Source organism: Callithrix jacchus, chromosome 21, assembly GCF_049354715.1.
Source record: "Callithrix jacchus isolate 240 chromosome 21, calJac240_pri, whole genome shotgun sequence".
Classification (NCBI taxonomy): Eukaryota; Metazoa; Chordata; class Mammalia; order Primates; family Cebidae; genus Callithrix; species Callithrix jacchus.
In genome coordinates this window covers 45,545,091-45,568,332 of record NC_133522.1, presented here as the reverse complement: position 1 = coordinate 45,568,332, position 23,242 = coordinate 45,545,091, and the positions used below count along the sequence as shown (strand labels likewise).

At 48.6% G+C, this 23,242-nt stretch overlaps 1 protein-coding gene across 3 annotated transcripts in view; it reads right to left on the bottom strand.

The window, feature by feature from the left end:
* Positions 1-4,326: 4,326 nt before the first annotated feature.
* B3GALT5 (beta-1,3-galactosyltransferase 5) overlaps positions 4,327-23,242 on the bottom strand; it is a 53,605-nt gene continuing 34,689 nt past the window's right edge. For 2 of the 3 annotated variants that reach the window (XM_078358608.1, XM_035282949.3), the window contains 3 exons: positions 18,325-18,555; positions 12,723-12,882; positions 4,327-12,070 (listed from right to left, as the gene is read on the bottom strand). In XM_078358608.1, the coding sequence (XP_078214734.1) occupies positions 11,135-12,070 (936 nt within the window). In that variant the 5' untranslated portion in view covers positions 12,723-12,882; positions 18,325-18,555 and the 3' untranslated portion in view covers positions 4,327-11,134. The remainder of the gene's footprint in view (positions 12,071-12,722; positions 12,883-18,324; positions 18,556-23,242) is intronic. The other variant, XM_017967223.5, reaches the window with a different exon arrangement.

Here is a 23,242-nt window from a genome sequence, read left to right as displayed (position 1 = left end):
AGATGCATCTGTCATCGAGAGCTGGGAGAGGCCTGCCCGAGACAATGTTCCTGGCCAGGATGCCTGATGAAAAGAACGTTTTGTCGTGGTTCAGAGGCACTGGCCGTAAGTCTGAACATGCAAACTGCAATTACCTACAATCCTAAAGACAGTCTTCGATGTGTTGTTTGTGTGGTTTTCTGCAGAAGTAATTCCTTCCTCTACCAACCTGATGGTCCTGCTTCACAGGACAGTACAACTGAATAAGGACCACGTGGCAATGACAGGGCATTTCTTTGTCCAATCATTGCTCTGTGTGGCTAGAGGACATCAGGCCATGTAAAGGGAATGGTTAATGTCACGGTTTATTTCTCCTTTGTCTTTCTTTCTTTCTGTAATTGATTTTGAGACGGAGTCTCGCTCTGTTGCCCAGGCTGGAGTGCAGCGGTGCAATCTAGGTTCACCACAACCTCCGCCTCCTGGGTTCAAGCGAAGCTCCTGCCTCAGCCTCCTGAGTGGCTGGGATTACAGGCACGCACCACCATGCCTGGCTAATTTTTTTATTTTTAGTAGAGACAGAGTTTCGCTATGTTGATCAGGCTGGTCTTGAACTCCTGACCTCGTGATTCCCCCCCCCGCCTCGGCCTCCCAAAGTACTGGGATTACAGGCATGAGCCACCGCACCCAGCCTCTCCTTTGACTTTTTAAACAATCGAATGCAGGCCACTCGTGTCTGTTGTGAAGTGGGGGATAATTCTAGAAGCTATTCAAATAGCATGAAATATGTGCCCACATTCATTCTTCCAAGACACAGCGTGGTGGGAGGCAGGCACTGCTGCTGTCTTTCCTCACACCCTCCTGGCTGGGCCCCACTCAGCAGCCCCCCAGCCAGGCAGACGATCGGTACCGTCACAGGCCCACCCTCCAGTTCCTAAAGTCAAACATTCTCTGGCTCAAGTCCTTCAAACCACAGGCTCATCATTTGCTCAAAAAAATGGATTGCTGGGTGGGAGGGACTGCTGTGAACGCTGTGTAAATGCCATGGAGCTTGGGCAGGAAGGCACTGTTTGCACTCATGGAGCTTACCGTTTGTGGGGTAAGACAGGAGATGTGTAAGTGCCCAGTAAAACGTGGGCAGGGATGAATGCCATGAAGAAAACAGAGCACACTGAAGGAACACGGGGAGGGCGCAAGAAGCACTCACAGAGGAGGGGGGCTGTTGGGGAGAACTGCATCCCACCATATGTTGAAGTCCTGATCCCAGTACCTCAGCATGTGACTGAATTTGGACATAGGGCATTTAAAGAAGTAATTGGCCAGGTGCGGTGGCTCATGCCTGTAATCCCAGCACTTTGGGAGGCTGAGGCAGGTGGATCATGAGGTCAAGAGTTTGAGACCAGCCTGACCAACATAGTGAAACCCTGTTTCTACTAAAAATACAATTAGCTGGGCACAGTGGTGGGTGCCTGTAATCCCAGCTACTTGGGAGGCTGAGGCAGGAGAATCACTTGAACCCGGGGAGGCGGAGGTTGCAGTGAGCCAAGATCACACCACTGCACTCCAGCCTAAGCAACAGTGCAAGACTCCGCCTCAAAAAAAGAATTAATCAAGGTAAAATGAGGTCGTCAGGGTGGGCCCTGACCCTATCAGACAGGTGTCCTTGTAAGGAGAGGAGATGAGGACACAGACACAGACCATCGTTTCCCTACGGCCCCGCAAGGGCATAGGGAAAAGATGCCATCTGCAGGCCCAGGAGAGAGGCCTCAGGAGGAACCAGCCCTGCAGCGGCTTGACCATGGACTCCAGCCTCCAGAACCGTGAGAGAACAGAGGTCTGTGGCTGACATTGCCTGTCTGTGGTGCCCTGTTATGGCATGGGAGGCACCCATGGGAAGGTCCTGGGGAAGCAGGTGACAGTGCCTGGGCCAGAGGGGCTGGGGTGGCTGGAGGAAGGCACGAGGGCCATGGTGTGCTGGCTCAGGGGTGAAAGGCAGGTGTGGTGGGGAATTGCAAGAGCATTAGGGGCCAGAGGCAGTAGGGTCTTGGGAGTCACGGTAAGGACCTCATAGTCACATTGAAGGTAAATAAAAAAAACTTTTAGGACGAGCAGCAGTGGTCCATGATCCGATTCATGCATTTCAGGACCACTCTGTGCAGATCAGTCCACACACAATCCCGAGAATGCACAGGGAGACCCCCCGCAGAAGTGCAGGTGAGGGATGACGGCCGCCTGGGTGGGGGGTGGGGGCAGTGGAAGTGGCCCAATTTAGGCTCTTCTCCAAGGAGGAGGCTCGGGACCTGCTGCTGCAGGACCTGGAGGCAAGATAGGGCCACGGAGGACTCCTGAGCAGAAGGCATTGGCAGCAGAAATAATCGAGGTGGCAGAGAGACCGGTCTGACAGGGAAACATGAGAGTTCCGCTTTGTCCAATTTACATCAAAATTATGTTGCTGAACAAGAAGTGCGATATCTGGGTTTGGGCCTCAGTGAAAGGTCAGAAGTTGTGACCCATGTTTAGGAGCCATCAACACAGAGATGGAACTGAAACCCATGATGTTACAGGTTGAATTGTGACCCCTGTCAAAATAATTCATCTGCTGATGTTCCAACATCCTGAAGCCTGACACAGGGTCCCTACAAAGTTAAAATGATGTCAATCAGGTGGGCCCAGATCCAGTGTGGCTGGTGTCCTTATAAACATAAAAGGAAACGAAGACAGACACACACAAAGGCAAGGCCAGGTGCAGAGACAGGAGGAAGGTGCCGTCCACACCCCAAGGGGAGAGGCGTCAGGAGGAGCCAGTACTGCCGATACCTTGATCTTGGACATCCGGTCTCCAGGACTATGGGAGGACAAATCCCTGCTGAGTCTCTTTTCAGCTACACGGTGAAGCCCCCCAGCCTGTGATGTTGTTTCCACAGCCCTAAAACAAAAAGAATGTGAAGAGGCAGGTGCTCCAACTGGGAGGCAGTGCTGGCAGCGGGGAGGCCTGTAGTCTCAGCTGGGGCCTCCGCCATGGCAGGGCCAGAGGAGGAGGTGGAATGAGCCAAAAAGAGCAGAGGGAGCTGCTGACGGGGCGGAGGGGTGGGAAGGCCACAGGTTGAGATGTCGTGGAGCCAGGAGGGTGTGGGAGGGAACAGGGCAGGCTCCAGTGCCAGGCGCTGCCAAGGCCTAGCCAGGCAAGCGCCCAGGGTAACATGGTGCCCACCCCACACAAGTGCGGGTGCGGCCCCCAGAGCTATTCAGGGCCATGGTGGGGGAGAGGAAAAGGGAGCAGCAGAGGGGAGGCCGCTCTTGGGAGGAGCTTTAGCCTTAAGGGAAAAAAGAGAGAGAGAGGCACTACTAGAAAAGAGGGAAGTCCAGCAAGTCATCTGTGAGTGGGCAGTGAGAGCAGGCTTGTGTGCTGTGGAAGTTTCTAGAAGGGAGGAGTGGCCACTAGGGGAGAGGAGATGATGGTGGGCATGGAGTCCCAGAGGAAGGAGCAGTCAGTGAGAAGGGATCAGCCTCCCAGGGACAGGGACAGCCCCTACCTTGCCACAGTAGCTGGCAAGGCCGGCTGATGGGGAGAGAGCTGGAGGGACCCTCATTGTCCCTGAAGGCACACCACCACCACCCACCTCCAGGATCCACCACTTCCCCACACACAGCGCTGCACCCCTCCCTCCCCTGCCACCTCCAACTCCGGATTCATTTCTGAGCAGGCCCTGGATGCAGCTGCCAGGAGCCTCCGTGGGCAGAGATTTCCAGGCCCGCAGTATTGCAGGAACCGTGACACATGCATGATGAAGTCAGAAATACACACCTGCTTCAGACTTTTATTTCCATTTAAATGACACTTTGAAAGATCCAGGAGCCAGTTTGTACCACAAAGACACGTTATCCTCAAAGACTCTGGAAGTACCATCGTGTCAATTCACAAGACTTGATTTCTTAAACTTAAATGGTGGCCTGTAGTTAAAACAGACCTGAGAAGAACAGCTCCAAAGGGTGCCTGCCCTGTAAATCCACCCTGGACCTGTCATTCCCGACAGGACACCTCAGTGGACACTGCCCCACCCCACAAGACTGAAGTGTAGGGTCCCACTGCTTTGCTTCCGAAATCCAAGGGGATCACGAAGTACCCATCTCTTAAAAAAATAAGCATGTCAACATTGTTCAATATATTTTTCTACACATATAAAATCAAAATAAATTTTAAAAAAGTATTTTTCCAGATACAAAATAAATATAGAAAACATCAATGTAAAAACAAAAGGACCCTCCGGAGTAGACCACACCTTGCCAGACTTTCAGGGAGAGTGAATGATCACATCAGTCTGCAACCCAGAACTCACTCAGTTAAGTGCATTATTTTCATAATTTAATTTTTATTAAAAATAAATATGATTAACTGATAATAAGTACATATACCCATCTCCAAAATATGATGGCATAACAGTCCAGCACAGCCCCCTAAAATACAAGGAAATGACACTTCCAAATATCATCCAGTGACATGTAAATTTAATTTCATGTCTTTTAGGAAAAGCAATATTTCACCACAAAGTCTCCTCCAGTAGCATTAAGCAATTTCCAGTCATGGTAGATTTTACTGATGTCTTATTTGAGCAGGTGAAACAAGTCACCTATTTCCCATCTGATACTTTCTGGAGCAGCATTGAACTGAGAGTATCACTGTGTCTTTGGCTTACCTCTTCGGGGACTAAAGGACTGGACCCCTGAGCCAACAGGCCTAACGCCGGCTTTGCTGGCGGGAGGTTCTGAGCCTGGCTGGGTCCATGCCACACTGGCCAACTCAACTCTGCACTTCTTTGACCAGCGAATGGAGGTAGAAGAGATGACGTGAAGGGTATGACACAACACATACATTTGGCTGCGGAGTTCATTCTTCTGCTCGTATTGAAAAGTGACTGTGTCTGATAAGTAGGAAGATCATTTTGTAAATTAATTAAACACTGATGTTTTTTGTGCGTCAGTCTTCCGAGTGGCAGGTGCCAGGATGCACTCCAGCTTCCTCCTCTGGGCGTGGCTCTTTCTCCTGTGCAGAGCGTGGACAGGTTCCCTTCAGCTCCAAGCCCAATCTGAGAGCAAGAGCTCCATTCCTAGCATTGTATTTCAACAGCAGGAAAACAAACAGAAACTCATGCCTTGCCTCTGCATTCCCAGGGCCACACACTGCAAATCCTTCTCTCCACATTCCCCACAGAGAATGCAAGCACCTTTCATATCCCAGAGACACAGCTGAGAGTTTACTTCAGATACACCTCAGCCCATGATAAAGCTTCCTAGTGTTCACATAGAGATTTGGGGTCATGTAGAATGAAACAGAAATAAAAACAAGTCCCAACAATAATGAATGAAAGAGGCTTCAGGAATTGGTGTTTGAAGGAACCTTATGGGTCACTCCCAGGCCACCATTCTTTCTTGTGATGAGAGCTGCCTTGGGGGTGTCTGAATACTACCTTTGGGAGATCCTCTTAGGACCCTATAGATAATTATCAAGTATCTACTCTCCAGCAGGTACCATGCCAGAGACCCTAACAGGGGAGGAGTCAGGCTGGGGGAACTTTAAAATATGCCAGGAGAGGCACAGCCATGGAAATTGCTATAATGTCCATTCTGATGTAACAAACGCTGAAAATAAATTCTTTTTTTTTTTTTTGAGACAGAGTTTCGCTCTTGTTACCCAGGCTGGAGTGCAATGGCGCGATCTCGGCTCACCACAACCTCCGCCTCCTGGGTACAGGCAATTCTCCTGCCTCGGCCTCCTGAGTAGCTGGGATTACAGGCACACGCCACCATGCCCAGCTAATTTTTTATATTTTTAGTAGAGACGGGGTTTCACCATGTTGACCAGGATGGTCTCGATCTCTTGACCTTGTGATCCACCCGCCTCGGCCTGAAAATAAATTCTTTATAAAAATGTTACGAGAAAGCAAATACTTACTGCTACAGTTTGAATGTGTCCCCCACAGTGCATGTGTAGAAAGAAACTTAATCCCAATGCAACAGTGTTGAGAGGTGGGACCTTTTGAGAGGTGACTGGTCAGGAGGGTTCTGTTGTCATGAATGATTTAATGTTATTATCAGAGGAGCATCAGTCATTGCTAGAATGATTTCATCAAAGCAAGTCTGGCTCTTGTGCCCTCCCGCCCACCATGACACAACACACCAGAGGCCAGTGCCACGCTCTTGGACTACCTAGCCTCTAGAGCCATGAGCCAGACTAATTTATATTGTCTATAAATTGCCCAGTCTGTAGTATTCTGTTACAGCAACACAAAGCAAACTAAGACACTTCCAAATGGGGAACGTGGAGAAAATGTAAACACTGTCTCATCTATTTTTAAAATGAGGGTGTATGGCAGCTGTTATATTAAATCAGGCTTGTTAATTATTTACTCTATCACAGAGCCATAGACTCTTGGCATGCAGGGCACATGGGAGTCACCAAAGCCTGGATTTTTCTCTTTGGGAACTGTGTATCAAGGATTCTAAATAATATTGCCCCCCGTCCCTGGTTCTTGCTTGTAAAAAATGCATTCGCTACTCAATAGGCTGGTTGATCTGTTTCACTTTATTTCACTCTTTCTGAGTGCTCCACCTGAAAGTTGGAGTCACATCCTTCAGAGGTGTTCAGTCATCTCTGAAGGATGTGACTGTGGACCACGCCTGCAGCTGGCTTCCACGTTACTCAACAGGGGTTCAGGGCACATGGCTGTCATATAACAAATGTGAGACTGATGGTGCAAAGGTGAGAACAAGTGAGGCCCTCAACTCCACCCTGCCACCCCAACAGCTGAGGCAGTGAGGCTGACTGCTGTTTTGCATCCTAGGTAATTAAACTGCCCCTCGCTCTTTCACTGCCCTTCAGGGACACGTGTGGGGCAGGTGACATTGATCAGAACCCGCTTCCACTGAACATGGTATCTCTAATTAGAACCTTGGATATGTCTGTCTGTCTGTCTCTCTCACACACACACACACACTCGGATCTGTCTCTCTCTCTGTCACACACACACATACACACACACTTGGATCCTTCTGTCTCCATCTACCTCTCACTCACACACACACACACACACTTACACTTGGATCTCTCTCTCACACACACTCGGATCTGTCTCTGTCACATACACACACTTGGATCCTTCTGTCTCCATCTACCTTTCACACACACACACACACACACACACTTGGATCTCTCATACACAGTCGGATCTCACACACACACACACACTCGGATCTGTCTCTCTCTCTGTCATACACACACACACACACACTTGGATCCTTCTGTCTCCATCTACCTTTCACTCACACACACACACACACTTGGATCTCTCTCACACACACTCAGATCTGTCTCTGTCACATACACACACTTGGATCCTTCTGTCTCCATCTACCTTTCACACACACACACACACTTGGATCTCTCATACACAGTTGGATCTCACACACACACACACACTCGGATCTGTCTCTCTGTCACACACACACACACTTGGATCCTTCGTCTCCATCTACCTTTCACTCACACACACACACTTGGCTCTCTCACACACACATGCACACTCGGATCTGTCTCTCTGTCACACACACACACTTGGATCTGTCTGTCTCCATCTATCTTTCACACACACACACACGGATCTCTCACACACACACAGACACTTGGATCTCACACACATACTCTTGGATCTCTCTGTCACACACACTTGGATCTCTCTAACACACTCTTGGATCTCTCTCTGTCACACACACTTGGATCTCTCACACACACTTGGATCTCTCTCTGTCACACACACTTGGATCTCTCACACACACTTGGATCTCTCTCTGTCACACACAATTGGATCACACACACACACACTCGGATCTGTCTGTCACACACACACACACACACTTGGATCTGCCTGTCTCCATCTACCTTTCACTCACACACACACACAAACACACTTGGATCTCTCACACACACACAGACACTTGAATCTCTCACACACACACACTCTTGGATCTCTCTGTCACATACACTTGGATCTCTCACACACACACTCGGATCTGTCTCACACATACACACACACACACACTTGGATCTGTCTCCATCTACCTTTCACTCACACACACAGACACACACACACGGATCTCTCTCACACACACACAGACACTTGGCTCTCACACACACACTTGGATCTCTGTCACACACACTTGGATCTCTCTCACACACTTTCTTGGATCTCTCTCTGTCACGCACTTGGATCTCTCACACACACACTCTTGGATCTCTCTGTCACACACACTTGGATCTCTCTCACACACACTCTTGGATCTGTCACACACACTTGGATCTCACACACACACACTCGGATCTCACACACACACATACTTGGATCTGTCTCACACACACACTCAGATCTGTCTCTTTCTCTGTCACACACACACACACACTTGGATCTGTCTGTCTCCATCTACCTTTCACTCACACACACACTCTTGGATCTCTCTCACACACACACACACACTCAGATCTGTCTCCGTCTGTCACACACACACTTGGATCTGTGTCTCCATCTACCTTTTACACACACACACACACACACACACACACACACGGTATGAATGTTGAGCCCCCAGGCTTGTTTTGCAAGGGCTTTCCATAAGGAGATGGAGAAAGTGGGCTGGACTTAAGAGTTCATTTTCTGAAGCCAGATGTTTTTGGGGCTGCCACCTGGAAACTTGAATGACCTCAAGACAGGGTTGGCCAGGACAGGACAGGTGAGGGGACCCAACTAAAGGGGAGGTTCTTTCTTCTCACTCATGCTTTCACATCGTTTCTCACTCTCACATCCAGACAGGACAGCACCATGAAACCCACGCTGAGCTGGAACCTGCCTTCTACAACCAACTAGCTGGGAAGTCCTGGGCAAATTGGTAGGTCTCTCTGGGCCTCGTCTGCATCCCACATGAAACAGGTGGCAGGACCGAATGAACTCTAAGTTTCCTTCAAGTTCTCGAGTCATGAAACAATGTTTTCCTAAAAAAAAGAACTATTTATTATATAAAGAAATAAACACCTGTAACCCCAACTATACACTGGCTGAGGCAGGAGGCTCGTTTGAGGCTGCAGCAAGATCAGACCAGTATGCTCCAGCCTGGGTGACAAGGTGAGACCCTGTCTCAGAAAAGAGGAGGGGAGGGGAGGGGAGGGGAGGGGAGGGGAGGGGAGGGGAGGGGAGGGGAGGGGAGGGGAGGGGAGGGGAGGGGAGGGGGAGGAAGAAAAACAATGGGTTTCAAAGAAAATCCTTTAAGAACACACAGAAGCCGTAGGGAGGACCCACGCCTGTCCTCACTTGTCCCTGGAGCTGGGAGCCGTGGGCTTATGCGGTGAAGGCCAGACCCAGAGCCAACCACACAGAGGTGGACCAGCCTCACCCACTGAGACCAGTGGCCACACAGACACACACCTAACAAGGTAGACCACGAAACCCAGACCCAACCCTACCGCCAAACAGACTTCTTCCCCCTCAAAGCACAGTCATCTTCAGAATGAGAGGGAGCCCATCCTTTGGAACCGAGAGGCATGGCTCCTGAATCTGGGCTTTGAAAGACAAGCTCAGTCCCTGATTTTTTCCACCTGAGAAGGAGGCTTTTCTGAACATGACCCAGTGTGTTCAGAGCAGCCAGGATGAGGAAACACATCTGCAAAGAAGCAGCTTAATCCAGACACAAGAAATGGTATGCAAAATAGGACGTCAGACCTACTTTTGCAATGGAACATGGTCAAAACTACTTTGCAGCAAGTAACTTTTCCTGAGTTCAAGTAAGAGTTTAGTCCAACATTTATATGTGACACAGCCATGTGAGGCCTCTTCTCTGAGTACAAAATAATGTCTGGTAAAGTAAAAAATAAAAAAATAAAACAATCATTTCTATAATGAGCAGCAAGATTGCTTTGCATGTCACGTGACCGTGGCTGCATGGGCAAAACCTCTTGCAAAGAAGTGCCTTGGTTTCACACAACCCTGCAGGACAGGCCTGCACGAACCTCTGGGCGGGAGGCAGCGGAGTAAACTGCAGGCTAAACACCAAACCGCAAAGTTCAGTTGTTCCTTGGCCAAACGAGAAACTCAGTGAAGATGAGCTTGGGTCAGGCCTGGGAAGCGGACACAGGACCACCCTGCTTCACCAGGGCCCTCTTTGGGGCTTTGTGTCCGAAGGGTCCTTGAGAGCATCTTGACATAAATCCAACTGAATTCCCAGAAGGCTCCCAGAGTCCCTCATGAACCATGTCTGAGTCCAACTGCCCTTCAGTTTGAACTGAGAGCCCTACAGTGTTCCTGGGGGCAGCAGATGGCTCAGAAGAGACATCCTGCTCGCTAAGAAGGTCAGCAGTGTGGGCAGTCTTTACAGCAGGCCAGACTGCAGTGGTTTTGAGGCTAATTTATACATTTTCAGGAACGCTGTAATGCCCAGAACTTGGCGTTCCTCAGTGTGTGAGCTGCATCCACTATTGGGACATTTCCTGGGATGAAATTTGGGTTGCGTTGAGTACTGAGCCCATAACATGGACTTGGTGCCCAAAACATCCAGCCCCATGAATGAGGGAGCTGGGATGAGTCTCATCATCCCAGGCTTAGCTCTAAAAAGCACAAGGATTGGGAGCTGAGGTACAGGGGACTCTGGACAGGGACAGAAGGATGATGGCTCAGAGGTCTCATCGTTACTATCCCTCCTAAGGGAGGCAGCATGTAGGAATGGTCCAAGTCAGATTCCAGCAGTGCTCGATTTTCATTCTTGCTCTTATGTTTGCTGTCTGTGAGCTTTGGGACAAGTTTCTGTACCTCTCAGCAGCTGTTTCCCTACCTGTAAAATTCGGATGGTAACATCTATCATGTCCTAGGATACTGGCCCCTGAAATGCAGAAATGCAGGTGTATGTCAAACAGTATGTAGCGTGTGCACGCCCAAGAGACAGGGTCTATTATTGCCTGGGACACCAAGTGGGAACCACACAGTGGCTTCATGAACACCGACATTCTGGCGTGGATTTCAGCACTAAAAATCAGCACCCTCTGTTCCACTCCTTCTTCCAAAATCTTGCAAAAACTATCCCACAGGTTATCTGAAACTTGTCCAGAAGTGCCTCTGGGCTCACCTCAGACAGCCGGACAATCTTCCTCCCGGGAATTCTCTAGGGCCTGCCAGTGGTCCAGGAGATTCTGGGGCTTGATGAAGTGGCAGGCCACGATTCTCCGGAAGTGGCACACGGAGAAGCGCAAGCCCTCTGGGAAAAAGGTCTGCTGGGAGTGGAGCTCCTCCAGTCTGATGTTCAGCCTTTCCAGGCAGAGCCCCACAAACACGTCTTCCAGTTTAATGAACGGGACGCTCTCAGAGACATTGTACACCTGACTCGCCACATCTCCAGACAACACGTAGCCCGTGCCAGAGCAGAATGGCGGGTACCTGTCCCATGGATATTCAGATTTACTGACAAACCACTTACTGAATGGCGTCCTGATGGGAAGCTCATTGAGTTTCAAGTAGCCAGTGAAAAACCTGGTTGTTCTGTTTTTCTTCAGAAGCAGTTCGATCAGATAGTAGACATTGATGAACATGTCTGAGTCTGTTTTCATCACAAACGCCGTCTGAGGACAAAAGTGATACACCCATTCCATGCCCATCATGGTCTTCAGGGTCAAGTTGTAATAGACATCTATGAAGTCCTTCTGGATAATGTCCCCATGTCGCTGGCTCTCCTGGTCCACCTCTTTCATTTCCACCACACTGCTGGTGGTCCCCAGGAGGAAGAATGTCTTCACCTGCCTTCCTTTCACCATCCTCTCTTTCCCCCACGTCTGCCGGATGGCCATGCGCGCAGCCAACTGTCTGTGAGATGAGGTCACCAGCAGGACAAGGAAGGGGGGTGTCTGCCTGCAGTCTGTATCTGGGAGCTTCAGGAAGTTACCGTACTCTTTCTTGTAAACAAAGGGATGCTCTTTGAAAGGATTCAGATTGTACATGCTAAAATACAAACAAAGAGTCCCCAGAACCAGAAGGCAAACATACATCAATCTCATCTTCGGGTAAGCCATCTGAAAGGAACAAAATCCAATGAATAGACCTCTAAAGCATGAGGATGTGTCTAGTTTTATGCTAGGAAGCTGAGATGGGAGAGGAGACCCGTGTTTTGGAAACTCTAGAACCTTGCTGAATACGGAAGTCCAGGGCCGTGCTTAAACAGTTAAGCCCAGAGGTGTGACATCTGCTAGCACCTGTCACTTTGTGGTGTAAGATAAAAAGCTCAGAGATTCTGGGCATTGGTCCTGGCTCTGCAGCCAGCAGCTGTTGGTGTATGGGGGTCTCGGATTTCCTGTCTGTAAGGAGATGGGACCAGGCCCCTCACCGGGTCCTCCAGCTCTGCCCTTCTATGACTCCATGACGAAGTGCAAATAGACAGGCTGCGAGTCTGGAAAGCACACGTTGTGGACTAAACGCACGGGCTGCCTGCATTCTTCCCTGATCTAATGAAGCGGCATTCCCTTCCCAAAAAGAAGCAAGTCTAGTGTTCCGATTTGCACAAGTACCTTCGAATTCCGTCTCTGCCAGAATTATTATGTTTTTAACGTGACTTTTTACAGTCTCCGATCTGATTCTTTCCTCTTCTGCCCACCCGTCTCTGCTATCCTCCACGAGTTCGGGATCATCCATGGTAACGTTATAACATTAAGAAAGCGTATAACTCACTTTTTGCTGGCTAAGAGGAAGCTCTGGTTTGAAAGTTGAAGCCACAGTGTAAATGCCAAGAGGAAATTTGTTTCAAGGAACTGTCAGCATAGGATGGTCCACACTTATCAGGTTCTGGGCTTGGTTTGTTTACCAAAAATGATGATTCTGTCAGGAATCACTAGGAAAAAAAAAAAAGAAGAAAAAAAAGAGTATCATTCAAATCACTCGTGCCTTACCAGCAGGCCTTCAGAGTTTACTGCGTCTATCGTGTCACCTTCCCACCTACTTATGTGACTTGGAGCATGCATTTGAGCCCCAACCCCAGCCTTACTTTTTTCATCTGTAAAATGGGTATGATCAAGGCAAACAAAGTCCAAAACAGTAACAATATGCCAACCCCCAGAATCCTTCAAGTCTAACGAGTTAGGATAGCACCTAGTAGCTTTTTAAAGAGACACAGTAAACTCATAGATTAGAATCTAACTTCTCACCCTGATAATTTATCTTATTTACATGATGGAGTCTACAGTTAATGCTGAGAGAATTTAACACAGAGAATAAATCCAATTCTTAACTCAATAGCGACACCTTAGAAATGTTATCCTGGGTGAGAGGACAGAAAGGACAGAGTGAAAACAGGGTTGGTTTGGGTTTTTTAATTTTACTTTTATTTCAGAGACCTGATGTCATTCTGTCTTCTAGGCTGGAGCACAGTAGCACAATCATAGCTCACTACAGCCTTGAACTCCTGTGCTCAGTGATCCTCCCGCCTCAGCCTCCCAAGTAGCTGTGACCACCGAAACATGCCACCACACTCTTCTAATTTTGTATTTTTTGTAGAGATGGAGTCTCACTATGTTGCCTAGGCTGGTCTCAAACTCCTGGGCTCAAGCAGCGCCCTGCCTTGGCCTCCCAAAGCACTGGGATTACAAGGCCAAGCTGCCGTGCCCAGCCAAGACCTGGTTATTTTGATGGCCAAAAGAGCACCTCAAAATTTCATTGCCAAAATTCTGTCCTAAATACGTTCACCAAAAGCAACATGAAATGAAAATGGAGCTTTCTAGAACCAGCTCACTCTCTGCCGGGGTGGTAGAAGTAAGACACGGTGAGCTGCACATTTTTACCTTTTTTTTTTTTTTTGAAAATACATGTTTTAATCTTATTTTAAAACGATGAAAGTAGCTGACAATTTTTAAATTTTTTCTACTAAGCAAAATAAATTGTCAAGTCTATTTCCACCACTCCCCCATCTAACTGATATTTGAACCATCCCTCGGCATCCTGCGGCCGCTCGCCCAGAACCATGGGAGAGGGCCCCTGGCTCAGCTGGGACACTTGCTGGTCACCAGCAAGCCAGGCACTGGCATATGCACACAGGTGTGAACAGGGTGCCCGTGGCCTCCCCTTAGCTAGAAGGGAATTTCAAGCATCCCCACCCAGGGAGGAATAGTTTCTCTCTCAGCCTTTCCCATCTGCTCATGGCAGCTCAACCAAGAACTGTGGACAAAAGTCTCATTCATCGTCCCCTTTCAAGCTCACAGTTGCTGCTGCTGCAGCCACAGGAAGCTCCATGAGGCATTGCCCTGGCCACACAGCCTCGGGAGCAGCCTGTGTGCACCTTTTGCAGCTGACCGGTGAAGGCAGGAACCTGCCCCATTGGAAGGACTTTCATGTCACCTGCATTCTGAGATAGTGCAGGTTAGGGCTTTAACAGGAATTTCTGAGGAGGGAGCCCTGACCCACAGTAGTGGCACTTGTGACTTGGCTACCAAGAGAAATCACTTGCATTTGTTCTATTTTGTCCCTCAGTTGAGGAACAGAGCCCTGCACCTTCAGCCCAGGCCTTTCCACTGCCTCGGGAAGCCTCTTCCAACTACCTCCCCTGGGGCAGGAGGGTCCAGGTGCTAGGGGGTTCCATGAGGAAGACGACAAATCTTTGCGGGGTTCAGGGTTCACAGCATGAGCCAAGCAGTAACTGGGGCCCGACATAGCAGGGTGGTGTGTGAGGTCTGATGGAGACTCCAGGAGGGTAGCTCTGGATCCTCGTCCCAACCAGGCCTTCACCTTTGCATCTCCATGTCTGTTTCTGCACTGCCCAGTTTTAGGCAGGAATCCTGCAAAGTTGGCTTGGCCAGGATCCCCCACCGTCACTGTCCGATCGGTTCCTCATCCTCTACCCTCGGTGTCTGGCCACCCTGGTCTGCCTTCAGATCCCCACCGTCACTATCTGATCAGTTTCTCATCTTCCATCCTTGGTATCTGGCCACCCTGGTCTGGCTCCTGCAAGGTGGGTTTAGCCAGAATCCCCCCTCAGAATCCCTGGGATCTCCTCTTAGAAACTTTCCACCTGCCAAGCCTTGCGCCTGCTTCTGGGCTGCACACCCCCACTTGTCCATGCTGTATTCAGAATTCAGCCCGGCTCTATACTGAGGTCTCTTTCCCCTACTGCAATAGTTCCTGAATAGAATCTGTCTTCACCCTCTACCTCCTGTCCAGCTCTGGCTTTTCTTTAACAGGTCAGGGGAGAGAACAGAGGTCCCACCGGTGGATATTCAGGGAGACCTGCTCCAGGGAGGGTGGCAGGCAGAGGCAGGGAATCCAGAAGGGCCCTGTGGGTTCCAGAAACAGCACAGTGTGCAGAGGGAAAGCTGGGAAAGGAGGCTGGAGACAGGCAGGGCAGCTCAGAGCGGCCTAGAGGAGCATGTGAGCAGTGTGGACTCTGGCAGAGGACGTCAAGGGGTCCACGGTCCTTGTGAGGGTTTTGTGGACCCATGAGTCTGGAGTCCGACAAGGCCTCTCTGTCCCATTCATCGATACAACAGAGAAGCCTCCAATCAAACTAAGTGACGAGGAGGGAAAGCAACAGGGATTTGTACACGTGATCACTGGTCTCAGAACTAGAGTTTAGACCTGGAAGGCATTTTCAGAATTGCTTCAGTCACTACAGGCTGCCACCACAAAATACCACACACTGGGTGGCTTACATATCAGAAATGTATTTTTTCACAGCACTGGAGACTGGAGTCTGAGATCAGGGTGCTAGCAGAGCGCACAGCTGGTGCTGGCGAGTGCCTCTCCTGGCTTCCTGCAGATGTGTTCTCACAATGGCAGAGAGACAGCCCTGGTTCCTCTCCCTACAGGGACTCTCATCCCATCACAAGGGCTCCACCCTCAGGACCTCACTGGGCCCACTCACCTCCTAAAGTCCTCATCACCAATCACCATCCCTTTGGGAGTCAGGGCTTCAACGTAGGAATTTTAAGGTGACACTATTCAGTCCACAGCAAAGATCATCTCCCAGCATTTATTGAGCAGTTGCCGTGTACGGTATGGCACTGGTCATGGAGAGTGTCCATGGAGGTTTCCCTCAACTATATGGAGGGCCAGACTTGCCCCCCCCAGAACTCACCACAAGAGGGAAGTGCTGTGCTCTTCCAACCTATCCACTGCGCTTCATGCTAGGAAGATACACTTAACCTCCTAGGCTCTTTTTTTTTTTTTCTTGAGATGGAGTTTCACTCTGTCACCCACGCTGGAGTGCAGTGGCACGATCTTGGCTCACTGCAACCTTTGCCTCCTGGGTTCCAGCAATTCTCCTACCTCAGTCACCTAAGTAGCTGGGACTACAGGCACCTGCCACCATGCCCAGCTAATTTTTGTATTTTTAGTAGAGATGGAGTTTAACCATATTGGTCAGGCTGGTCTCGAACTCCTGACCTTGCGATCCACCCACTTCAGCCTCCTGAAGTGCTGGGATCACAGGCGTGAGCCACCACGCCCAGCCACCTCCTAGACGCTTACTCTCCCCTGACATGGAGAAGACTACCTCACCCAGCCTTGGGACTCAGATTCAGACAATAAGAAAGAGAAGGCAGACATGCTAGGAGGGTCTGGCCCCATTCAGGCTCTGCCCCCCACCTCACTCTACAATCTACCCCTGCTGAAGCTCTAGTTTATTTTTTTTTAACTTAAGTACATTTACTTGCAGCTCCCAATCTCTGAGCAGCCAAAAGCACAGTCAATAGTTTTAAAACCCAAGGCATTTACATCTCTGATGCATTCTTTTCTGCTTAATAACTCAAATAAGACTGAACGATTTTATTGAACCACTTGCTGACAGTGCCAAAATAGGGTGCTCATAGATTTAAGAAGGCCAGTCTACAATGGGCTTTTTTTTTTAAAGTAAGCCTTTGATTGCCCAATAAACTAAGAATCAAAACACTGAGGTCTTTCTTCTAATCCAAAACTAAACAAAACAAATGAATACCACAGCAAAAGAGGATCACCAGAACATCATTAATAGGGCTGCCGATTATTCTGTGCAAGCAGCACAGAATAAAAATTCTGTAAAACCTTTGTAACTGTCTATATCTAGTGAAATAGAAGGAAGATGGTACCTTTAACCCCACATAAAACACCTTGGAAACAAAGACGAGCACTTTCTCCCAAAGAACATCTTCTCCCAGATTATTCCAGAAGCTTGTGGCCCTACTGGTAGACCCCTAGGCTCTAGGCTGCTTCAGTAAGGTATCCATGAAGAATTTGAGAGTGACAGGAATTCAGCATGCAAACCACAGGCAAAGGGTTGGGGGAAGAAGAGGAAGATTTTAAACAAGAGGCTGGGCATGATGACTCATGCCCGTAATCCCACCACTTGGGAGGCTGAGGTCAGTGGATTACTTGAGCTCAGGAGCTCAAAATCAGCCTGGCCAACACAGCGAAACACTGTCTCTACAAAAAATACAAAAATTACCCGGGCGTGGAGGCACACACCTGTAATCCAGCCACTCGGGAGACTGAGGCCCTAGAACCAAATATTTAATTAATTAATTAAAACAAGGGAGTCTGATCATTCTAGAAACTGGCCTGCTGGATTTCTATTTAAATGAGGCATCCTAAACAAGGGGCAATGGAAGTAATATCCAGCGCTCTGATTTAACTGTGCTACGTGAAGCCATCTTAACTCTACAAGGCTAGAGATTTTCTTCTTGACAAACAAGTTTAGCAATCCTTAAGAGGACAACCAAAGACTCCTTCAGTTGGCTGTCCATGTCCTGTTGCTCCAGGTGACTTCCCTGCCTCCTCTTGGCCATCAGGACAGCCTTCTTCCCTTTCAGCTGTATGGAGCTTTGCTTTGTTTTTTGCGTTTTTGAGACAGGGTCTCACTCTGTCACTCAGGCTGGAGTGTGGTGGTGCCATCTTGGTTCACTGCAACCTCCACCTCCCAGGGTTAAACAATCCTCCTGCCTCAGCCTCCCAAGTGGCTACAGACATGCATACCATGCCCAGTGAAATGCTGTATTTTTTGTAGAGACGAGGTTTTGCTATGTTATCCAGGCTGGTCTTGAACTCCTGAATTCCAGGGATCCGCCTACCTCCATCTCCCAAAGTGCTGGGAATAGAGGCATGAGCCACTGCACATGGCCCCCTTTCAGTTCTTGAGCCTCCTGCTCTTTCCTGGCTTTGCTTTCTTCTTTCCCTCCCTGCTCAGCTAACTCTTCCTTACCTTTCATCTTCACTCCCTTATTAACTACTCAGCACCTTGCATTATACTGCATCACTTTAATTACTGGGATTGTATTTTATTAATTCTTGGTAGAAACCTGGGAATCTCACCTACCTTTCTCACTAGTCAATAACTCCAGAAGGTCAGCAGGGACCATTTTCTGTATCTTTCATCATTCTGGACAAGGTGTGGCATTTAGAAGCCCAGTGGAGAGTTTTGAATGAACAAATGAGAAATGAAGCTGCCCATGTCTCCAAAAGCCAAATTATACTTCTTTGTGACTTGGATACATTTTCTTCCTTGAACACAAATGCTGGGTTTCAATGGCCTGTCTTCCAGATGAAACTGTTGTACGAAAAATTTCAGAGTTTTAGGTAATTTTGCTTACATACACTGCATTAAGACTTCAATTATTCCTCAGAAGATAGAGAATCTGGCATATTCAGTGGAGGAAGAAGTAACGTCAAGAGTTTCACCCCTGCTGTTCATACAGAGGAGGCTGGTGGGTGATTACAGCCAGAGGGAGCTCCTCTGGAGTGCTGAGAAGCAGCTGTCCAGGGCACCAGCTCCTGAGCAAAGCTGCAAAGGCAGCCTGCCACCTTTCCACACCAGCGGGAGACCTTAGGTCATACCATGCGTTCTCTGTTCTTGATCCTGAAATGGAATTTTTAAAAGTATTGCAGAATCAATAGAAGAGATGTTTTCAGAAGTACTTTATTCCAACCGTGCAAGGGGCAAGAGTAAATGCATCCAAGGGCATCCCACCTGTGCTGGGAGGCAGAGGGTGGCTGCGGGATCGTTTGAGCCTAAGATTTCACTGAGAACCTTTTAATGTGGGGACCTTTGCTTAACAGAGTAAAAACTATTATACTAACAAAGTGATCTGCCCTGGGTCGGGACAGTTGGGCTAACAGGGATGCTGACGGTGATTTACTCTTCTCCCCTTTTGACCACTGCCTGCCCTTGGGGTGTGGTATTTCTCAGAGGTTGTCCCAACTGGAATAGGGACAATAGGCTTCTATCCAAAGTCCAGCATAACTCCCCTAATGTGCCTCTCAGCCAGCAGAGATTCTGCCAGGAGCTAGTCCAGGAGGTGCTGCTGGTCTGCAGCACCTCGGCATGTCCAGCCACCTTGCACAGATGTGAAATGCAGAGACACCATGTGGTGTCAGCCACAGAGAAGCTTCACACACAGCAAACCACTGCTGGGGCCATCCCCATTGGTTATTTTCCAGATGTGAGGAAACCAACTCCTCCATCATGAACCACTACCTCCTGCTGGGAAAATTCTGATAAGGAAGAACTTAAGAAAAGAAGCCATCTCTGGCTGAATCCACAAGGATGGGAGAATTTCCTGCCTCCCTCCAAAGGCAAAGGAAAACTTGCACACTCAGGCTGGGACCTGAGGATCAGACTCCGGGAAAAGCTTGCACACTCAGGCTGGGACCTGAGGATCAGACTCCGGGAAAAGCTTGCACACTCAGGCTGGGATCTGAGGATCAGACTCCGGGACAAGGAGAAAAGAAAACAAAAACATCAGCTGAGAAAGTTGTCTCTGTTCCTGGACCAAACCGCATGGTGGGAAGAGGGCAACTGTGCCTTTATGTGGCCGCTGCCTATAGACCAAACAAGGCTCTGGGAACAGTCAGGAAAGTGTCATTTTGAACACAATAGAGACGTCAGCAGCAGGGTGAATAGACACAGGCCAGCAGAGAAAGACGTGGAGTCTTCCAGCCATGACTTAGGGAGCACGTCGCTAACCAGGTCATGCCTGATGCCTCCATTCCCTGGGGCTCATGCTCATGATTGTGACTGCATCGTAATTTGGGCCAATCATCTGACATCATGACCACCTCCCAACCCAGGCAGTATAAGAAAAGTGAGAAGAAAGGTGGGGTGGGCCAGTCAACACACATCCTTCCCCAACCACTCAGTGCAGCATGGTGCAAAGACAGCTTGTGGCCCTGGGGAGGCCAGTGCTGGGGTCCTCCACTCACTGCTGGATGATCTTAGCAAATCATCTCTTCTCTCCCAACCCAAGCACTCATTTTTAAAAGATCACAATGCCCAGTCTGAAGGTCGATGTGAGAATGAAATGAATGCATTCACGGCACACAGCAGGAGGCTAATAAATGCTAGCTTGCTCTCCCTCCTTGTGCGTTACAGGAACACACGACATTCCTTCACTCTAGGAATATACGCCATCATGTCCAAGGTCAGACAATGGCTCCGCAAGCTGCGGAAGCTGTCTGTGTCTCCCATCACTGCGACCTTTGCACTTTTTGCAATGAAACTGTGGAAGGAAAATAAATCTTGAGACCCCAAACTCACTAAGCCAAAGAGAAGAGTCCAGCTGGCAACTGGGTCATGCAAGCCTGCCTCGATTTGGGTCCCTAAATAAGACGGCGACCAAGATGAAAAGCTACATACCTCCCTCATATTTTGCCCACGAGGAAACTCCTCGTGAGCCCCAGGTTCTTTACCCTAAAACATTTCTGTTAAAGTTCTACCTGGTAATGTCAATTAATAGTTTATCTTCACAGGTGCGGGGGACATAGGACAGAACTCAAAGTCATCTCTTTGTCCACCCGAAACAAATGCATATCTGATTGTTTCCTCTGCCCTACGGTCTACGTTATTTTATGTAGAAATGCAGATTCACTGAGCCAGACAAAGGCATGAATGACTATTTACCCACCTCTCACATGAAAATTGCGTATTTCTTCATATCCTGCCCTTTCCCCTGTAAATACTGAAGAACTCAAAATCAACTTAGGAGAAAGGCATAGACCTGTCTCCCAGGCACCCAGCCTTAACTTAAGCAAATAAAACCTCCTGAAATGATTGAGACTTGCCTTGGTCATTTTCCTTGATTGACAAAACTGTTCATGTCAATCATTTTCACAAGAACACAAGATTTTTACTACAAAGTAAGCCACAGAGAGGAGCAGGGAGAACTCATATTCCCCCTGCATACCAGCCTCAAGAGGCTGTGGGAAGGTCAGGGAAGCAGGCACCATCTTCTCTAGCCAAATGCTAAGCACCTTTCCCTCAACAAGGAGCATCTCTCCCCGTCTTCAAGCACGCATAATAAAAAGCTTTCAAAAGTTCAGCCGTCTCCTAGCAACCCGTGACACGCTTCAAAACTTGGGAAGGAAGATGCTGACAGAGCGGAGAATGTGCATACACTTCTTTTCAAACAATAACCCACAAATGAAAGAGAAAACTCAAATTCAACCAGAAGAAAAAGCTCGATTGTTCTCCTGTCCGCCTGTCACCTACATCAAACAGCTGAGAAAGCAGAGGCACACACGACAGCTGTCTCTGCCAGGAGTGCTAATGCTAAGGCTTTTCACACAGGCTTTTCTTTTCTTTGTTGTTATTCTTTTCTTTTTTTGAGATGGAGTTTCACTCTGTCACCCAGGCTGGAGTGCAGTGGTGCAATCTCGGCTCACTGCAGCCTCCGCCTCCCAGGTTCAAGAGATTCTCCTGCTTCAGCCTCCCAAGTAGCTGGGATTACAGGTATGCACCACCATGCCCAGCTAATTTTTGTATTTTTAGTAGAGACAAGGATTTTGATGTGTTGGCCAGGTTGGGCTCAAACTCCTGACCACAGGTGATCCGCCCACCTTGGCTTCCCAAAGTGGTGGGTTTACAGGCGTGAGCCACCATGCCTGGCTCAGGCTTTTATTTTCATCAACATGAAACTGTGCTGCCAGGCTTCATCCTGCGACAGTGCCCACCTCCATCAGCGTCTCCACAGGGCCCTTGCCAGTGGCCCCATCAGGTCCAGTTTAGTATTCATTCCATTTCATTCATGGAATGGACTCAAGCTACCCCTCCCACTGGGTCTGGTCCATTAGTAAAGAACATTTACAAAATCTTTTTTTCTTTTTGAGCCAAGTTCTGACTCTTCTGCCTAGGCTGGAGTACAGTGGCGCGATCTTGGCTCACTGCAGCCTTGACCTCTCGGGCTCAAGCAATCCTTTTGCCTCAGCCTCCCAAGGCACACACCACCATGCCCAGTTTTGTCTGTCTGTTTTGTGTTTTGTTTCTTTGTGTTTCTGTATGTGTATGGGTGGGTGTGGGGGGGGTGGGGGGGGTGGAGACAGGGGTCTCATTATGTTGCCTGCACGGCTCTCCAACTCTGGCTTCAAGCCACACTCCTGCCTCAGCCTCCCAATGTGCTGGGATTACAGGCATGAGCCACCATGCCCAGCCAACGAAATATTTAAAACAGGCTATTTTGACTAAGACAAAATCAAAATTATCCCACTTCCTCCATATGTTAATCCATTTTAAAAAGTGAGGAAAATGTTCTTGTCTGTATTTTCTACCGTCTCCCAAAACAGCTGATCCTGCAAGTACTTTCCGAAGAAGGAGACACAGCAAACAGAACTGTCCAAAAACAAACGAAAAAGGAAACCTGAAAATCCAAATACAAGATATGCAAGAAGAGGAACCTCAACGTGCGTAACTCCTCAGGTGGTCATACCTCAATCGCTTTGTCCGTGTAGTTCCCTGGGGCTGGAATGCCCTTCCATGCCTTCTCAGCTCAGTCATCCCTACATTCTTCAGATGAAATGCCCTCCCATCCTCTCAGTTTCCCCAACGCAGAGAAAAATAATGTATTACCATTTATTATTAACTCTATATATGCTTCTTTATAGCAGTCATGATGTTGTAATGTAAGGGACACTATTTTAGGAACCTCTCAGTCTTCGTTTGATAGTTCTCGTACCTAGCTCAGAGCCTGGGAACCTAAGTGCAATATACACTTAATGAATGGATGGATGTAATAAGAGATCATCTCCACAGAAACTACCAAAGGAGACGTTATTATTTAAACTTGAAGCATGTACCCTGGTATATGAAAAATCTTCCTACAGAAAGTAACAGTAATAGAGAAAGCTACTACAGAACACAGACAAGTCCAACTGGTATTCTGTTTTAAAGAACTGACGCCTCTTCATTTTTCAAGTATAAAAGGGGATGATCAATTCTACTTGAAGCTCTGGGATTTGCTACCAAA